The 19,228-nt window shown below is 52.3% G+C and overlaps 7 protein-coding genes across 7 annotated transcripts; 2 read left to right on the forward strand and 5 right to left on the reverse strand.

Annotated features, from left to right (window-relative positions):
- Positions 1-1,463: 1,463 nt before the first annotated feature.
- On the forward strand, positions 1,464-1,884 carry IAQ61_008704 (uncharacterized protein; the record flags this gene model as incomplete). The annotated part of the gene is made up of 2 exons (XM_066098090.1): positions 1,464-1,671; positions 1,763-1,884. The coding sequence occupies 2 exons, from the start codon at positions 1,464-1,466 to the stop codon at positions 1,882-1,884; spliced, it is 330 nt and encodes a 109-aa protein (XP_065951729.1).
- Positions 1,885-2,423: 539 nt separating this feature from the next.
- Positions 2,424-5,966, reverse strand: IAQ61_008705 (uncharacterized protein; the record flags this gene model as incomplete). The annotated part of the gene is made up of 7 exons (XM_003836288.2): positions 2,424-2,470; positions 2,532-2,545; positions 3,163-3,277; positions 3,393-4,170; positions 4,223-4,567; positions 4,614-5,802; positions 5,884-5,966. The coding sequence occupies 7 exons, from the start codon at positions 5,964-5,966 to the stop codon at positions 2,424-2,426; spliced, it is 2,571 nt and encodes an 856-aa protein (XP_003836336.2).
- Positions 5,967-7,065: 1,099 nt separating this feature from the next.
- On the reverse strand, positions 7,066-9,504 carry TRP3 (anthranilate synthase / indole-3-glycerol phosphate synthase; the record flags this gene model as incomplete). The annotated part of the gene is made up of 6 exons (XM_003836289.1): positions 7,066-7,070; positions 7,132-8,849; positions 8,902-9,134; positions 9,194-9,264; positions 9,318-9,405; positions 9,457-9,504. The coding sequence occupies 6 exons, from the start codon at positions 9,502-9,504 to the stop codon at positions 7,066-7,068; spliced, it is 2,163 nt and encodes a 720-aa protein (XP_003836337.1).
- A 1,809-nt stretch (positions 9,505-11,313) lies between these two features.
- On the forward strand, positions 11,314-11,829 carry IAQ61_008707 (uncharacterized protein; the record flags this gene model as incomplete). The annotated part of the gene is made up of 1 exon (XM_003836290.2): positions 11,314-11,829. The coding sequence occupies one exon, from the start codon at positions 11,314-11,316 to the stop codon at positions 11,827-11,829; it is 516 nt and encodes a 171-aa protein (XP_003836338.2).
- A 733-nt stretch (positions 11,830-12,562) lies between these two features.
- IAQ61_008708 (uncharacterized protein) lies at positions 12,563-14,572 on the reverse strand (the record flags this gene model as incomplete). The annotated part of the gene is made up of 1 exon (XM_066098091.1): positions 12,563-14,572. One exon carries the CDS (start codon positions 14,570-14,572, stop codon positions 12,563-12,565), a length of 2,010 nt encoding a protein of 669 aa, XP_065951730.1.
- A 977-nt stretch (positions 14,573-15,549) lies between these two features.
- On the reverse strand, positions 15,550-17,880 carry PDH1 (ATP-binding cassette transporter CGR1; the record flags this gene model as incomplete). Its single annotated transcript, XM_066098092.1, has 6 exons — positions 15,550-15,963; positions 16,021-16,205; positions 16,265-17,042; positions 17,103-17,361; positions 17,451-17,478; positions 17,850-17,880. 6 exons carry the CDS (start codon positions 17,878-17,880, stop codon positions 15,550-15,552), a joined length of 1,695 nt encoding a protein of 564 aa, XP_065951731.1.
- A 229-nt stretch (positions 17,881-18,109) lies between these two features.
- IAQ61_008710 (uncharacterized protein) lies at positions 18,110-19,099 on the reverse strand (the record flags this gene model as incomplete). The annotated part of the gene is made up of 3 exons (XM_003836293.2): positions 18,110-18,888; positions 18,942-18,994; positions 19,059-19,099. The coding sequence occupies 3 exons, from the start codon at positions 19,097-19,099 to the stop codon at positions 18,110-18,112; spliced, it is 873 nt and encodes a 290-aa protein (XP_003836341.2).
- Between the last annotated feature and the right edge of the window lie 129 nt (positions 19,100-19,228).

Genomic DNA, 19,228 nt, shown 5'->3' on the forward strand with positions numbered 1-19,228 from the left:
CTCGAAGGTTCTATCTCTCAGTCCTCATCAACTTGATATCCAGCCCACCTCTACCACTACCTCACTAAAGCACCGAACCTGGCTATATTGTGCGCGCAGCGTAGGACTTAATCACACCTGATAAGCTCTTATTGCTAGTAAATAGTACAAGGGCTCGCTGCCAGGCAGTGATCTACTATAGTAAGCGATGAGAATTGAATATATTACTGTTTCATCCAAAATTGGTGTACTTGGATACAGGGGCTGCGTAAGCGCCCCATAGGAGAGAACCTTTGCCTGACAGACGGGTGCTCTGGGTCTATTTCCCAGCCTACCATCGTACCGGTACAGTGTACCGGTTATCTACACGACAACCGCACCTCGCCCCTCTTCAAGCATTGCATACAGCACCAGGCTCCCCCACTTTTCCTCGTCATCAAACCAAAACAAAGCATTCCCTTCACCACCAAGCTTCATTCAACAGCACATCCGCATCCCCGGACTATTTATCTTTCCCGCGGAACTCACTTTCATCATGATGGCCCCGCCTACTGTACCTCCCAGCCTGCATGCACACATGCCCGCATTACTCGCCTAAATGCAGTTTCAAGAGTTTTTTACTACTTTGTGCCTGAGTTCCAAATCTGCTTCAGGGAACGGAAGGAAACTAATGCAGAGCAGAAAAGCAGAAAAGACGGTAAAGGAGCTTTGGCACTCTGTGGACAGGGTTGTTAAACGGTGAGTAGAGTGCCGGCAAGCGAGGCAGTGGCGCTGTGCGGGTAGACCTTTTTCTTTTCGGGTAGCGGTTGTTTTGGGGGGGGGGAAGGGTGATGCGCATGGCCCTGTTATGCCGTAATTTGCAGAATACAAACTCAGGTGTATACCATAGTATGGCCACAATACGCCATGTCAAGTTACCCGGTCTTCTTTGCATAGCCCTGATAGTGTTGATGGGAAATGAAAAGAGCATACTAGTTGGAAGTTGTGCTGGTAGGCCTTGCAAAAAATGTCGCTCGCATTTCTTGTTTGTGTACGTTGCAGCAGTGGTAAGATGTGCCATGCTCGACCATTCGGGCTGAGCATTCGGGCCTTGCAAGTCTCGATTGGCCAGTCTGTCAAGGCACAGCGAATCAAACCTTCTGTCCTGGAAGACGGACTGAGCGTTAGAGTACACACGGGGGCGCAGGCTTCTCCGTACACCAATGGGAACAAATACAGGCTACGCGACTATGAGAGCAGCTAAGCTTTCGTGCATAAGCTGAATTAACTGCCAGAGGTGAACCTTAGAGTGTACAGCGGTGATTCCTACAAATAGTACATGAATCTCTCTCGAAGTTATCTTCAGACGACTCCGTGCTGCCGTCTTCTTGATCTAGCAACGACACTTGTCTGAGTTTGCCAACAACAGCATTGGAATTCAACTACCATCTACCCCACTCTTCGTCCAACTCCTTCCAGCAAACCCACGCTTTCACCACCCCAACATGATCCTCCTGTCTACCCTATTCCTACCCCTCTTCGTCCAAGTAAACCAAATCTCAGGCCTTGTCCTCTCAAGCCGTGACAACCCTGACCCCCCACCAGCCGGGTGGTCGAAGGAAGCGATCCTAGCGCTAATCGGAGTGTGTATGGCGATTGTATGTTTTATCATTACTCTCGCCTGGCCAACGATCCGTGGACTTTTCCAAACAAGTATGATGATCTGTTTGTGTTTGACGTTTCAACGGCGCCTGTTGTGTATTGTATATGGCATGCTTTCATGAGCTAATGCGAGTTGGTGTAGACTCCATGTCTTGTATTAATGCGAGACGTCGGCGATCGAGGGCGCTCGAGGAGCAGGTTCGGCGGTACAATGAGTGGCTTGAGTTTAACGAGTGGAGGGAGGGGAGGGATCATGTCGATTGAAGTTGACGGAGTGTGTGTGTTGTGCAGAGGTGTCAGGGTCTACCGTCTCATTCCCCCCCCTCTCCACTGCATGCCATTGTAGAGGAACAATATCGATCAGACTGCCTCAGGCACAGTGATTCAATGCCTGATTGCTGGGTAAAAGTTGGGGTGAAGTCATTCCCTAAGAAGAGACCTGCGCGCCACGATACTGTAGAGTAGGTTACAGGACGTCCACCTGCCTTGTTTTTTGTCACATGATGTCACCGCCAGCCATCAGATCCCAAGCCCATGCACACGTTTACCCCACCACACCATCTCACACAACAAACCCCCACAAATCACCCCCACGCAATCCCAATTTTCTCAACTTCGATTCCTCGACAATTCCCCACCAGCCCCTCCATCAGCCCCTTCTCCCAAGTCCCAGAACCTGGCCATCCATACCTATATCCTCCTCCCACATTATACTCTATCCCCGACCCCCAATCCATACATAACCGTACACAACCCATTATCGCGATCACCACCTCTGCCACTGCTAGTGCTGCTTTTTTCCATCACGTGGCCGGTTCCTCTACTAGAACACTACTTTTATAAGAATAACCTACAAGTATGTTAGGTTACGGTATAACGATATTCTGCCAGACGTAAAAAGGTCTGCATACGTCTGAGGCTGCTTCTGCAGATAGCATTAGTCTAATTAAGGAGGGGGCAGAAGGGGAGGTGCAGGTAGAGTGGAGTGGCTGCTAGTCCAGTAGCAGTGGGTAGGTCACGTGTGATAGTACAGCAGCTATCACATGACCTGCTTACGTTGAAATGTTCAGCTTCCGTCTAGCCAATCAGAAGAGGTTTTATCTCGGCTAATCAGAGGTTGCGCTCCAAATTTCTTGGGCCCCATCCCGGGAGCTGTAATGCTTCCTACGGAAGCAATTATGTTATGTTATGGTATGTTATGTCATAGTATAGTTTAGTTTGGTATAGTACGGTATGTTAGCGATAAACGCAAAGCGCCTCCATCCCATCAAGTCACACCTTACCAGCAATGCAGCCAAACGCAACAGTGCCATGTTCAGCAAATCTATACCACGACCACGTGAAGTAAATTCGACGAGACGAGACGAGAGCGAACCAAACCAAAGCCAAAGCGCACCAAAAACACCCATGATAATGCATGCACGCCTCCACATTCAAACCTGAAACAAAAGCCAACCACACATGTCACTTCTTTCCTTTCTCCTCATCTTTTCCCCCTGTCAACATCCCGCTCAAAACCCTACTGCAAGCATCAATCCGTACCCGACCGTAACGATAACGGCAAATGTAATAATGGACGCAGGAATGCCTCTTGTCAAAAAGTGCTTGACCTCGAGGTAGCGCTGTCCGGTGCGAGAATCCTCCATCATGATGGCGGCTGTGTGATGTTAGTCAGTGTACATGTATCGATGGATCAGTGGTCAAGTAGGAGTATGCGGGGAGTGGTGGATATGAAAGAAGGGAGAGAAAGAAAAGGAATTGAAAAAACTTACTCATATTTGGGAAGCCACTCGTCGGCAACCCCATGGCCCCACTCGCCATCAACACCGCGCCCATGACCAGCAGATTCGGATGCGGCTCCGGCATCTGCTGTCCGACCTGCTGCACCAACGGCAGCACAATCAGTGCGGCCACGGTATGACTAATAAAAGTCGCCACGACCAAGATGAGCGCCGCAAACACCACCAGCACGCTGTACAAGCTCAGGCCCTCGACGCCGGCCGTGATGGACTCTGCAATCGTGTGCAGCAGGCCCGAAGAGTTGACGGATTTGCCAAGAGCGAGGCCGCCGGCGGCGAGGATGATGATGGTCCAGAGGAAGTTGTTGAAGTCTTCTTTGGTGAGGATGCCGGTGCCGAAGAAGAGGACGAGCGGGATGATGGCTACGACGCCCATGTCGCCGAAAATATGCTCGAGTTGGTGGCTGATGCACCAGAGGAGAATGGTCAGGATGGTGACGATGCTGATGAACCATTGGACGCCGGTGAACTTGTCCTTGAGCGGCCGGATGGCGACAATGGTTGTGTTTTTGCCCGGGTGGAAGGTGACGAGGAGGAGGCCCCAGATGCAGAGGATGGAGATGATGCAGACGGGAAGGGCGACAAAGAACCAGACGCCCCATGAGGGTTCGGGGTGCATGTTCTGGAGCGCAATGAGGTTTTGGGGCGAGGCGATGGGGGATGCAGCACCGCCAATGTTGGAGGAGAGGGCGATACCGAGGAGAAGGGCTTTGGTCATGTCCGAGTCGCCGGGCAAGTTACGGAGGATGGGCTGTGCAAGTCAGCTTGGTAATGACGGAACAAACTAACATTTTTCAACGTACCTGGATGATGGAGAAACAGAGGACAGGCGCTGCAACATTACTGATCCACATGCTAGCAAACATGGCGACGAACATGTTGACCAGCAAAACAGTCCTTGGCTTCGTTCCAGCCTTGCTCAGTACAAAGGTAGCCATCATTTTGGCAATATTGTACTTTGACAAAGCGGCAGCAATAGTGAAGCCTCCAAGCAAAAGCATAATGACGGGCGTCCACATGGCAGCAAACACATAGCTGGCCGCCTGCTTTGAATTGAGGCGTTGATGTGGCTCTGTATCACTTCGAACCACATCGAGCGTGACAGCCAAAAACGGGACAAGTAGCGATGTGACGAACAGTGGGATAGCCTATTGTCGTTAGTGAAGCTCTTTGCATCAGAAGCACTTTGCCTACCTCTGTAGCCCACAGCATGCTGACAAAGACGACCATGGCCAAGCAATTCTGCTGCTCTGGCGCCTCCATGATGGGAACGACGAGCAGCACAAGAAACACGGCAATACAGCAAACCAGCATCCAAAACGTTTTACTGATCAGCCATTGTGGGCAGCGGTATTTCCCAATCGGCGTATCCACCTCCTTCATGTCTGCCTCGGTCTCATCCCCCTGAAGCCGTATCTTCCCACCCGTCCGCTCATTACCCAACAAAGTCTGTGTGATGCCGATGTTGGCTGCTTGCGCTTTTCGTTCAATCCCAATCATCTCCCGCCATACGGTATTTCGCTCCCACACCACGTGCTCCCGCAGGTGTAGCCGCAGCTCGCGCTTGGCCTCGGCTATGTTGCCTTTTGTGCATATTTGCGCGTAAGCAGCTTCCATGCGCTCGAGATTACGCGTCAGACGGTCCATTGTGCTTTGCTGGAACGGATAGGCTGGGTAGACGTGTTTGTTGAGGTATTCATTCTTCAGCTTGCGGTCCAAGATCTTGTCGTACTTTTTCAAGACCTTTTCGAAACCCGTCTTGTTCAACTGAATAAACGAGCGCAGCTCACAGAGTAACACGTAAACGCTAATGGCTCTCTTCTTCAGCGAGACGCCCTCATCATATAGCGCTGAAAAAGACATATCGTTGTAATCGTCAAAAGCAACGCTCGGTTTCCGCCTTGAGGACGGCCAGTCGTTTGAAGAGGGTGCCTCCTCGTCCGTCGTCCGTCGCCGTCTTCGTTGCTTGCCGTCTGGGCTTTTGTCTTTGCGCAGCTGTGAAGTCTCGTTTGCCTCTTCGTCTGAATCCTCTTCTACTGTAGATGTACCGCTAACGGCGCTCATCGCCCGTGGTCGATTGAAGCCGATTTGCTTGAAGACGCTCCCGCTGCGCCTCGTTTTGCCAGGCGGCGCATTGTCCTGCTCTTGCTCGTACACTGCTTGACCCTCCTCGTATTCCTCTTCATCCCTGAGTATAGCGTCCACCTCGTTGTAAATCTCCTTCTCCTTTGCGCCATAAAAAGACACGACCCTGTCCAACTCGGCATCAAGCGTGGCTGTGAATGTCTTGTCCGGATCGTCGGCCTCCCCGTTGAGGAGGGGGGAGGATTCGGCGTCATGATGTGCGAGCTTCTGGTTGATCTGGGTTTCGAGGTTGTATATTCTTCAGGCAGCACATTGTCAGCATATTTAGGCGTCTCGATTATTCGTGGGGGGTTGGTAACAGAGTGTCATTGCAACGTACTGCTTCTTGAGGTTACTATATGCGATGTAGTGGTTGCTCCAGTCGGGCACCGCATTGAACTGCAAGCTATGGGAGAACTTCATCTCGTCGGCTTCGCGAAGCTGCTCGAGCTTCTCCCGCCGCTTGCGTTCCCTTTTGCTTTCCTGCGCTCTCTCTGTCGGTCTCTGGTGATTGGGTGGTAGTTCCTGGAGCTCTACGTCCTGTGAAGGCCCAATGTCACGGTAGGACGAAAAGGCGTCCAGGATGAAGGGTGGTGATGGTGGTGGTGGGTGAAAGAGGTCTGTCTGGGGGAAAGCAGGGCAGGCTAAGTGTTAGGTAGTCTAGCGATAGGAGGTCAGGCGGAGCGGCAGCATGTGGAGGCGTTGGATCAAAAGGATTCTAGGTAAAGTGGTGTGGGCATTCATTGGCGCGGCCGAAGATCTGGTCTGGAGCTGGGCATGGCAGCCTGCGCTTTCGTCACCGCAATGGCCAAGAAGCTTTCGGGAGCTCGCACATGGGCCCATTGGTTGGCTCCCGACCCATCTTCGCCCTGCCACAGCAGCAAAAAGTCTCGAGCCCGCAGACCTCTTTCAGATCACGAGAATGCATGAATACTAGATTGGAATATGGTCATGGGAACGTTTTTTTTTTTAATGTGCATAGGTAGAGCGGGCGGGCATGGTCAACACTATAGCCGTCGTCATAGGAGGGACGGAGATGTGCGCAGTGGACAGACAGGGAACGGGAAAGAGGCCTGCAATCGATAGCATGGACAGCCTAAGTAGTAAGCAGTAAAGAGCCGTTCCTCTTGCATGGTAGCATGGCCTCCTCTGCCGCCTCCAGGGCTACCAATCACCATCAAGAACGTGATAGCTATCGTATACCAAAAAATAATCCCGTTGGACTGTTCATACCCCCATGCGGCCCATACCATGCGGGCAACTGTGCGATGCACATGCAAGCAAGATACCAGGTAGTTCAATCCATGGGCTTGGGCTTCTAGTACCGGTACTTTGATCTCATCACCCCAGCAAAGTCATTCATCTCGTCACAAAAAAGACGTGCTGCAAACATGGCACACAAGACTTTGACATTGCCAGATCCAAAAACAGTTCTGTACGTTTCCTTGAGTCTACCTACATGTATTGTTACTTACGTAGCGTAGGTAGCGCAATGCTACATAAAGTGCCTCGGCATCTCGTCCTAGACTACAACACAGTTAGTAAAGATCCAACAACAAACATGTCAGTCACCAGTTTCAACACTTACACCTCAGATCCCAGCCAATCTTGGGTCCAATCTTCGGTAGCTCCTCAGCAACACTCTGTACGTCCTTGTCACCACGACCAGACACACAAATCACAATGTCCTGGTCCTTGCTCATCGTCTTGGCCAGCTCAATCGCTCCAAAGACCGCATGCGATGTCTCCAACGCTGGAATGATGCCCTCGAGCTGAGACATGATACGGAAGCCAATAAAGGCTTCTGCATCGGTGCAAGCAATGAACTTGGCACGCTCGCTATCCTTCCAGCTCGACAGTTCAGGGCCAACACCAGGGTAATCAAGCCCGGCTGAGACCGAGTGGGTGTCGCTAATCTGCCCGTGCTTGTTCTGGAGAACATAAGTACGGACACCGTGGAGCACGCCCTTGGTTCCCGCAGAAAGCGTGGCGCTGTGGCGGTCGGTATCAATCCCATCACCTCCAGCCTCAATACCGAGAAGTTTTACAGAAGGATCCTTGGAAAAGGGGTAGAACATGCCAACAGCATTGCTTCCCCCTCCAACACAGGCAACCACTGCATCGGGAAGCTTGCCACGCTTTTCCTGCATCTGCTGCTTCGTCTCGTTTCCAATAATCGACTGGAAGGTACGAACAATAGTAGGGAACGGATGGGGGCCAATGGCCGATCCAATAATGTAGTGCGTCGTGTCAAGGTTGACGACCCATGCCCGTAGAGCTTCATTCACAGCATCGCGCAGTGTCTGCGATCCAGCTTCAACAGCCACAACCTGAGCACCAAGCAACTTGATGCGGAACACGTTCAAAGCTTGGCGCCTGACATCCTCGGCGCCCATATAAACGGTGCACTTCATGTTGAACTTGGCACAGACCGTAGCGGTTGCAACACCGTGCTGTCCAGCTCCTGTCTCAGCAATAATTTCGGTCTTTCCAAGTCTTCGTGCAATGAGCACCTGTCCGAGTGCATTGTTGATCTTGTGACTACCAGTGTGATTCAGGTCCTCTCTCTTCAACCAGATGTTTGCACCACCCGCATGTTCCGTGAGGCGCTCAGCGAGATGTAAATGGCCTGGACGACCCATCCAGTCGTAGTACGATCGGTATTCTTCCCAGAACTTTTCATCCTTCACAGCCGCCCCGAAGCCCTGTTCGAGCTCTGAAAGACAGTCCATGAGCGACTCGGGCACATATTGACCGCCAAACTCCCCAAACCGAGGAGGGTGAGCGTGTTTCTCCCCTTCTTCGTGCATGTTGAGTTGCTCAAGCTGGTCGGCAAGACCAGGGCCGTCGGGAGTATCGGCATCGGTGATGACCTTGTCCACTTGGACGCCAGTGGGCTCTTTGGCCTCCGACAATGCCTCGACGATGCCAACTTCGCGAGTCGTCTGTCGGCTGCTCTTGCCGCAGATCTCATCACAGTACTTTTCAACCTCCTTCGCACCTTGGCCGGGAGCTGCTTTGATCAGAGTGTTGACGATCTGGCTGCCAATAACGACACCCTCGGCGACCTTGCCGACGCTGAGGAAATGATCCCTCGTGCTGATACCAAAACCAACAGCAGCTGGGACATTTCCAGAGTATTTGTGAACACGCTCAAGCAGCTGGGGAAGAGCAGCATTCATGGTTCCAGTAGCGCCCGTCACGCCCATGCGAGATACGACGTAGATGAAGGAGTCGGCGATTTTGCAAAGGACGCGCATGCGGTGCTCAGATGTTGCCGGAGCAATGAGAGGAACGTAAGAAAGCCTGTAGTCGCCGTGTCAGCATAGTTGTATGTCGATGTCGCCTATCAACGTACCCATAGCTGCGACAGAAGTTCCTGAAGCGTAGAGCCTCCTCAGGTGGAAGATCAACCATGATAAAACCATTGGCACCCGCCTCCTTTGCATCCTGGAGCATCTTCTCCTCGCCATAGCTCAGGAGAGGGTTGTAGTATCCCATGAGCATCACGGGCGCCTTGAGGCCTCGCTTCCTCGCGTCCCTGACCATCTGGAGTACGTCGGCCGTGGTGACGCCGTTCTTGAGAGCTTGCTGTACACGAATGGTGTTAGACTGCGTGTTGTAATCTCGCCTTCGATGAGTCAACATACAGTGTTGGCCGTCTGAATCGTGGGGCCATCTGCAATGGGATCGGTGAAAGGCATGCCGAGCTCGATGATATCTGTACGTGTCAATTGACATCTTTCTAGTCTCTCAAAGGCTCATTGAGCGCACCTGCGCCACCAGCTTCCATCCCAAGCATGATATCAGGCGTCTCCTGTGCGGTAGGAAAACCTGCAGTCACATATGTGACGAGGGCCGCCTAAAGTCATCTTCAGTTTTGAACCACTTCACTGTGCTTTCATGAACGTACCCTGCCCTCCTTCTTGCATTGTGCAAACGTCTTCTTGATGGCCTCCATGGCGTTTCGTCAATGGGTGGGGGTAAAGTGAAAGGAATGGAGTTGTATGTCAATGCAACAGTTGTGAGGAAGAGCGTCCTTTTACGAAAGAGACGGTCGTGAGTCACTATGCAAAGTGGACGTGAAGGTTTCACGGAAGAATTGCGGGATTGCGATGAGTCTTGTGTTCACAATTTATTGATGCCGAAAGGCGGCGGCGGGTCGGAGTCGAGGGCCTATTGAACCCCGCCATTTGGCTTAGCGTGCAGTTGACTTCTTCCACATTTCAGCCCTAACAAAGCGACCTTCGTCACCACTTCATTCAGGGTCCACGCATTTTGTACTTGACTTCAACCCACTCTGGCTCTTGAGTCTTGACTGCGAAACAGACTTGGGCTCCAATTTTACACCATTGTGGACCTGCTGTCTCTCTTGCATAGCATATTATTCGAATATAGCATTTCAGAGCTCGATGGTCTGTGGGCCACACCAATGAAGTCGCTCCGATCATTCTCCGTTATTCAGGTCGACATTCAGTGCTTGGATCGGTACCCACAAAATGCCTACTAGGCTACAATACACTTTGGCTTGAAGCATTGCATTGCTGTTATGAAACCGAATATACCGAAACATAAAGTCCTATTTAATTACAAAGGAGGCTGATGTCAAGATGCATTTTTGTACAACTACATGTCTCGTTGCCAGCAGATCGACCACTCCTTTCCCTCTTAAATACGCGGATTGGACCCATGTGAAAAGTAGAAGTCAAATTAACACGCTAGGCGCTTTCATTTCTCTTTTTTCCCTCCCCCTCAGCCATGTCAGCTCTCAAATTATCGCTCACATCACACGCAGGCTGATGCCAATCCTCAGTCCAGCACTCTTACCTGTGGGCACATCGAAAACAAGAACTGTATAATGATTTCGAAATGTTAGTAAAATTGCATCTACGTTCGTAGCGTACGGATAGTTCACGTCAGGCCTTTCTTTCACGCGCCACCTCTCGTCTCTTTCACCTCCGACCGGATTTGCTCTTGTGTTCATCAATGTCACAAGAGCGCATGACTGTGTTATCTTGACGTTGAATTTGTGTTTGACCAGGATGCTATAACTCGAAGTTACTCGTAACCTTGAACTTATTGAACATACAAGCAGTCAATCACTCCCACCGATAAGATGACATGCACGCTTGGCGATCAAAATACAAAGAGAGCACCCACCATCGTTCAGATGATAGCTGTGATTTGTATAGCCACATCAAGTTTACAGCTTTGCAAGCTTCAAAGTTTTCGCAACGAAGGACTCACACTTCCTTACACCCGGGAACGACCAGATTGTCGTACATCAAAACTAGACTAACAAGCAGTTACACACGTAAAGCTCATCGCTACGAGCCACACCATCGCTGTACAGCCATCGATGATCTATCATTATGCATGAATCATCAGTGCATGCCAGGACTACAAAATCCCAACAAAGAACGCTCACTTCTGGTCTTCCCCTACCCGCAATATCACTCTCGAAACAGAACGACCACCTTGCCCATTCTTCAATACACACCAGAAACCTCGATATCACCTAGAAATAGATACTCATTGCCTCTTTGCCAATAGCGGCTGCGAAAAGGAGTTCCCTAGCGAAAAATTGTGCGAAAAGTGTGAATCATTCGCCCACCCCTACCTCCTCCGCAAAGCCATCAAAGGCAAACAACTCAGACTCAATGCAGACGCTGAAGAAAAAGTAAAAACCATCGAAAATCATGCAATCGCATTCGATCAATGTGTTTTCCGCCGTGGACACCACTTGGACAAGGAATGGATGCATATACGCATGGATGTGCGACAAAAACACAAAGAACACTGGTCGCAGATTGAGTTAGTTCGGGATATGACATTTAGCTTTTTAAATTATCTGTCGAACGTCATCGACTGTAACTTGGAATGGGAGGGTAATTTGCTGTGTGAATACTGTCTCGATGACATTAGAAGGGCGGAGCAGTTGGATGCGGAGTGGTTTACAAAGATTTTCACTCCGTTTGGGGAGATGAAGAAGCCTTTCCGTGCTAGTGAAGAAGAAGAGGAGGAGAAGGAATACAAGACGGACGACAAGACGGACGACAAGAAGACCACTACCCAATCACTACTAGACCGCACAAAAAGGCTATCCCGTCACTACCAACAACCCCAAGAAAACCATCCCACCCCTAACAACCCCCAAACCAGTACCATCTCCTCCTTCCCAGTATACCAAACACCCAGCGATCCCAACCTCGTCGACAGAGCTCTAACAAGACTCACCAGGATTCGTTCCCCTCGAACCACGAGATCCTATCAGCGACTACAATAGGTGTTTTTGGGTGTGTGCTACTGAGCTAATCAGCCTGTAGTTTCCATGTTGTAGTATTTTGTAGTATGATGTAGGCTAGAAGATAATCTCAGCATTGTGGTTAGCATGCGAACTGATGGTGGGTGTGTATGCCGTACCACACATCACACTCCCCCCCCCTTCCTACCCTTCCTCTACCTCTACACAAATTATACAATAAAAGATGAAAGATAAAAGTATGCATGCATGCATGTATACGACCTTGCAGGATGTATCAACTAGGACGTAGGACGTAGGAACGTAGCATCCCATGTACCTGAGTCTGGACCTGGACCTGGACCTATCATGTCGATGTCGATGTCGATGCCCATATCCACATCCATACCCAAAAACACATCCAAATACATATCCAAAGCCAAGCCAATCTCAACCCAGCCATCGACACAAGGCTTAAAACAGCAGAGAAGAGGATGTTTTTATTAATACTTATACTTGAATCCTCATCTTCTACTTCTGCTTCTCTAGAGGACAATCTCCATCCCCATCCCCATCCCCATCTCCTTCACACCCTCTCTATTTGCAAGTTAAACTATACCCACACCCCAACCACCAACCAAAAACGTGCAAGGCTGGATCTGCCCGCACCAAACCATCCCCAGACTCAACATGTCCCCACAAACCCCTTCTCCATATGTTCATCTCCCATCATAAAAGACCAAACAAAAATCTCACCTACCAATCATCCTTATCCGACTCATCGTCTAAAAAGAAGACACGTTAGCATATACACTCTCACACCCAACTTGATCGTAACCAAGGCAAAAAAAAAAGAGAGAAAACACTCACCACTATGACTAACTTTAGCCTTCCTCGCCGCCAACGCACTCGCCAATGCACCCGCCAACCCGGCTTCACCCCCGGGCGTCGCAGCCCCACTCGATCCACCAGCAGCCGCGGTTTCCGAGCCCGGGACAGCAGCCGCACTACGATCGCGCTTTTCCTGGTCAGACACCTTCTTCAGCCTGGCGCCGCTGCGAATGTCGGCCAACAGACCGCTTCGTTCAGGCGCGGGCTTGGGTAAGGGTGCCGCGCCTGGTGGGGGCGGTGGTGGCGGCGCAGCAGCATCTCGAGAAGGCATGGGTGGTGGTGGGGGTGGCCCAGAGCCTGCGGGCATGGGGGGCGGAGGCGGAGGTGCGCCTGTACTTGGCATTGGTGGTGGTGGAGGCACGGCGCTCGTGGGCATGGGTGGAGGGGGCGGCACGGCGCTATTTGGCATGGGAGGGGGTGGGGGAATCGATCTTCCTGGCATCGGTGGTGGAGCGGGTGCGACATTTGTAGGTGGTGGTAACGGAGGAGCCGGTGCTGCAGTGGGAGGTGGTACAGGGCGTGAGGAGGAAGATGGTAGTGGGGGCGGTGGAGGAATGCTGTTCATCGGCGGCGGTGGAGGTGGAACTGGAGCCGTGGCAGACTTCGGGGGCAACGGCGGGGGTGCAGAGGGAGTGTCCCGCGCTGGTGGTGGTGGCGGTACCGGCCCGCGACTTGGGGGAGGTGGAGGTGGTCCTGAAGGAAGACGACTTCCAGCAAAGGGAGGAGGTACAGCGAATTTGCCTCCTGCCGGTTTATCCTCGTCGGGTACAGGTGTCTTAGACGGCCGTGGAGGCGGCGGAGGACCGGGATTTGTGACATTGGATGAAGCTCGTGCTCGGTTCGAAGGTGGAGCCATGTTGGCAAACTTGCCGGCTTCAGCAATGGGTGGAGGTGCCCTGAAGACTGGTTTCGGTGGCCCTGGCGGCGGTGTCGCCTCTCGAGAGGGTGATGGACTGGCAGAAGAGTTGCGATTGATTGCTGATGCGTCGGCCTTTGTCCTTCGTGCTGGCGGAGGCGCAGGTGGGGGTCCTCGCCTCGAAGATTGTGAGGTGCCTGTAGTCTGAGGACTAATGGGCGCTCTTCCGGGAGGAGCACTCGGTGGAGGCGGTGGAGGCGCTCTGGCTCTGCGCTCACCGGTCTCCTCCTTGAGCTTCTCCTCGGTCTTTCTCTGCTCAATGTACAGCTTAATAAAGTCAGCGTTCTCCTCAATCTGGTCTTCGGTAATGCCCATGGCCAGTAGTTCCTTGAGCAGCGGCTGCCATGAGGGATCTGTGGTATCGATTGCCGAGCTTCGCGCACTGGTTGCATTGGAGTGGCTGCTTTGCGAGGGCGATGTGAGCGACGTGGGCGGGATGATGGACTGCGGTGGTGGTCCAGACTGCGAGGCACGGCGATGTCCAAACAAGCCTCCAAGAAGACCATGGCTGCCACCAGCCCCGCCCTTGCCGTTCATGGGAGGCATGCTGTTTCCACTCGACAAGCCAAACGGCTTGTTCTTTGTATTCTTGTGCGCATTCTTCTCGCGGTCATCAATCTTCTTCTTGAACGTCTTGGCCTCCTTCTCGTCGGCGAATGACAGGGCTGCCAGGCAGTTCTCGAGTTCAAACGTGTGGAAGAAGACGCGGTCCTGGTTGTAGGAAAAGGTGTCGTAGATCTCCTGGTCCCAAATGACGCCGCGGCTGGCGGGCGATATGTCCACGAGCTTGAGCCAGAAGGTATGGCCGACGAGGTCATTCGCCAGCACCACGGCACCCTGCAGACCAGTGTACGTCCATCGGTGACGGTCGGGGTAGGCGACGTAAAGTTTGGCGACGGCGACGGCGTGAATCTTGTTAGCCGACTTGGGCACTGTGCGCTTCACCGTCTGCTTGTCCTCATCCGAGAGAATCGACGGCATGGCGACAGACGGGTACGCGCACTCGGGCTTAGTAATGGGGAGAGGGAGGAGGGAGCGTTCGAGGGCACTGTTGTCCTGTGTGGCTGGGACTGGGGAGCGGGAGAAGTAAGTGCAACGGTGGTGCCCAGCAGGTGTCCAGCAGCAGCTCAGCGGGGGGATGTCTCGTGCTCGGAGATTAGGCAGCACATGGACTGTGGCGGGCACGTTGGAGCGCCCAACGAGGCTGGCGAGGAGGAAGGGTATAATGCGCAATGGCAATGTGGGCAGACGAACAGGCCGCGCGGTGAATTGCCACCTTGTAAAGATAAAAGCTGGTGGGTTCTGTGGAGCGTTTGAGGTGTGAATGGGGAGACGTCAGAGAGAGGATGGTTGCTACGGCTGGATATTCCCGACCGGGGCGGAAGCCCGGCCATCCGCCAAGACATTACGACTTCCAATACACTTACTTATGCCTACTCTATGGTCCTTGATCTAACCTACTACTAATTACAGTAGCTTAGAGTACCTACCCATCCATACCCCAAGGCCATCAACACGCATCCATTACACACTCCATACCATGTCCAGCGAAGCAACATGGAGCATAACAGAATCACCATAACCCCCTCCACAATAACCATTCGACATGTTAGGTACACGACACATGGCTGCGTATGAATACTATACTCTTTACATACCACTACCTTGACCCCAACTTTTGCACTACTTGACGAACTAGAGTACCACTACCACGGCCGATCTCCCGCCTGCAGCTAGCCCCATGCCAAGAGTTCAATAACGACAATGGGATTATCATCTTGCTTTATCATCCGTGGTGGGACATTGGCGAGTCAAATCTTGATCGTGACTCCACATATCTTCCAAACACTCCATCATGCCTCTAGAATCCGATATCTTGTTCATCATGCCTCTGGAGTTTCATATCTTGTCATTCTCATTCATATTCATATTGCCCTCATACCTGCAACTTGCAAGATCTATTTCTTAACATACAAGTCCACATACTCATCCACATCCATATTATCAATCGTCTTGGCATCCTGCGCCAGCTTGACCAACTTCTCCACATGTTCGGCCGGGTAGTGCGGTGCCAAATGCCTCTTGTACTTCTTCAGAATCTCGGGCTTGGCCTCTTCGCGACGTAGGCGGTGGCCCAGCGGCGCCTCGACAACCATCTCGTCCAGCACAGTGCCGTCCTTGAGCGTCACGGTAAGCGCATTGGAGATTGTGCGCTTCTCCGGGTCGTGGTAGTCCTTTGTGAATTGTGGGTCTTCGACGCAGGAGATGCGTTGGCGCAGGGACTCCACCAGTTCCGACGTAGCGGCTTCCGAGTCGTCGGGGTAGTCAGTGGCTTCAAGGCGGTTGAAGACGAACATGGTTGCTACCATGTACTGTTTGGGAGGTGGGTTAGTGTTGGTCTGAAAGGTTTGAGGGCTAGCTGAGCTTACCTGGACGCAGTGGTCACGGTCGGCAAAGTTCTCCATGGGCTTGAATTGCTTGTCAATGATGCGGATGCAGGCTTCGTGGGTCCTGTTGACGACACCCTCAATGTCTGCAGCCGTCTTGCCCATTTCCTTGAGCTTCTTGTTCAGACGCTGGGCAGCCTCGACGGCGGTTTGCGAGTGGAACTCGGCTAGATTCAAAATCAGTATGTTACTGTTGAGTGGTAGTTCATCTCTGGATATGGCTTACCAGGATAGGAGACCTTGAAGAGAACGTTCTCCATGACGTAGCTTCCGTATCCCCGCTGGAACTGGAATGGCTTGCCGCCAAAGTTGACGTCGTAGAAGCCCCAGGTAGGGGCAGACAGAACAGTAGGCAGACCCTGCTCACCCTTGAGCACCTTCAAGACCAGGTTGACAGCAGTCTGGCACGCATCACCAGCAGCCCATGATTTGCGGGACATGGTGTTGGGCGAGTGCCTGTAGGTGCGCATGCTCTGTCCATCAACAAAAGCTTGGGAAATGGCATCGCGGGTCTGCGACTCGTTGAGGCCCATCATCTTGGACACGACAGCCGTGGACGCAAGCTTGACAAGAATAACATGGTCCAGTCCGACCTTGTTGAACGAGTTCTCCAGGGCCATGCAACCCTGGATTTCATGGGCCCGGATCATGGCCTCAAGCACATCTCGGACCTTGAAGATTTTGCCATTTCCAAGGTTGCCTCCTGCCTTGTTCGTACGGGTAATCCAGTCGGCGGTTGCGAGGATAGCACCCAGGTTGTCAGAGGGGTGACCCCACTCCGCAGCCAGCCAGCAGTCGTTGAAGTCGAGCCATCTGATCATTGCACCAATGTTGAAGGCAGCATTGACGGGGTCGAGCTGGTATGAGGTACCTGGAACCTTGGCGCCGTTGGGCACAACGGTGCCCTCGACGACGGGGCCAAGGATGTTTCTGCACTGTTCGAACCGGAGACCCTCGAGACCGCAGCCGAGGGTGTCAACAAAGACCCATCGTGCCGTATCGAACTGGAGCAAGATTGCGGTTAGCCATTATGGCGTTCCAAGGCTCGGATAGGAAAGACATACAGCAAGCTCAGAGTCGATTGGCGTGTTGTGGATGTAGCTAGCCATGTCCTTGATTTCAGGATCGTACTCGCGCTTGGCCTGGACAGGCGGTGCGGCGCTCCTCAGTGCTGCCATGGTGGAAAAGGAAGACGTGGGCGTGATACGTGAAGTAAGGATCGAGCAAGGAGCAGCAGCGCGAGCGGCAATAGGCCTGATAGCTCTGCTTACAACGCCAGACCGTGAGCGGAGGTTTCGTGAAGCGGTACTGCACAAGGTGCGACTGAAGGCCGACATAATGGTCAATTAGCTTTCTGCCGTACCGGACGACGTCAATTGCACAGGAGCTCTACGGAGGAGGGACTGTCGTACTAGGGCGCTTGCAGGAGAGAGAAAGGAACTGGGCTCTTTTATTTTTTGTACTCGAAGCAGAAGCTCGCGGTTGAAGAATGCTCGGCTTACAGAGTTCGGGAAAGATGTTCCAGCTACGCCGTGCTCAACCGAGGCTTAACGTGCCTGTCCGACTCTGGTATTGCAGACTTTCAGCACAGCGGTAGATGTTTGTCTCGCTCATGTGAAGAATAGCAATGTTCTATTCCAAGGTTACAGATGGGTGTCACCAATGCAGATACAAGCAACAGTGGTACCTGTCACGAGATACGCCATAACCGTCTGTTGCACCTGTACCCTTCTGCCCGCCAAATACAGACATTTGCAAGTACCCCGCACCTTTAAATCCCGCGCCAGGTACTTGGTTACGACTCGCCTAACCTGTCCGTTGTGCCCTAACAAGTTCGCCCATCGCGGCTCAGTGCCGTCCTCTATAGCGAATTTGGCCGAACTAGATAGCCGCTCGTCGTCTTCGTCTTCGTCTTCGTCTTCGTCTTCGTGTCTGCAACTATGCATACCCTGATCCTCAAGCGGCAAGCTCGGAGAGTCGCCCGGCCAGTGCAAGTATGCGCGTTGCGAATGAAAACTTTACGGATTCAACTGATCAGTTTGATAGTGAAGAGAACGGACATTGACCATCGCTACCTGTTCTTCTTATCAGGTCCCACCGTACCCCTCAACTTATTCAGCTTGAACCTCGAGGTGAAGTAGTAGTCCAAAACACCCTTTGGCAAATAAGTCCATGCAAACCACACAATCCAGCTCATCTTGCCCTCCCATATCCACCTTGTTTTACTAAATAGACCATCACCACCAAGCACCTGCCTCACGCAGCTGCGCGCGTATTGCTTCGTGTCCATGCCCAGCTGCTGGCTATGCGTCAACCGCCTCTCGTAGTCATCTGCCAGTGGCTGCATGTACGACCCCGGCGGCAACACCCGATGTGTTCGCGCAATGTTCGACTTGACCCCACCCGTCACAACAGTGATGACACGCACGCCCAGCGGAGCCAATTCGACGCGCAAGGTGTCCGAGTATGTGTGTAGAGCGGCTTTGGAGGCATTGTACGGTGCACCCCATACATAGGGCATTATGCCTGCCACGGACCCAGTTTGCACAATCCTTCCTTTCCTTTCAATCAGTAGTGGCACGAACTGGCGACACATTTCCATGACGGAGAAGACGTTTGCCTGGAAGAGCTCGTGCAGTTCCGCCTCATCGTAGTCTAGGGCTGGCACGACGTAGTTTCGCCCGGCATTGTTGTAGAGAATGTCCAGCTTGCCATGCGTTATTTCTGTGACACGTTCGCGTAGTGCTCGGATTGATTCGTTGCTCGTGAGCTCGAGGGGGAGATAAGTGATGTTGGCATGAGGAGAGGTGTATTTTGAAGGATCGCGTACGGTTCCCAGGACTTGGAAACCTGCATGTTTTGAGCGCGACGCTCTGACAAAGCTTTCTTCTGCTTCTTCTCACCTTTTTCGGCGAATTCAATGGCGAGGAAATGTCCGATCCCACCAGGCGTACACCTGTCACATGTCAGTCAAGTCGGTGGTCTTGACAGCAGCGCGTTGCGAGTTGTCTACTACCTACCCTGTTATCAACGCGTACTTCTGACTCGATGTGTCAGCCATTATTGTGTAATGTGTCTATCGTGCATGTAGAGTAAAGTCTCTGCAGTCTAGAGCATGCAAGGCTTCGCAGACTGTGTGTTCTACTCTAGCTCAGCCTTTCACGCGCCTCGGCTACAACGGCCCCACTAA

The sequence above is a fragment of the Plenodomus lingam genome (assembly GCF_022343315.1).
Source record: "Plenodomus lingam strain CAN1 chromosome Unknown contig_5, whole genome shotgun sequence".
Taxonomy (NCBI): domain Eukaryota; kingdom Fungi; phylum Ascomycota; class Dothideomycetes; order Pleosporales; family Leptosphaeriaceae; genus Plenodomus; species Plenodomus lingam.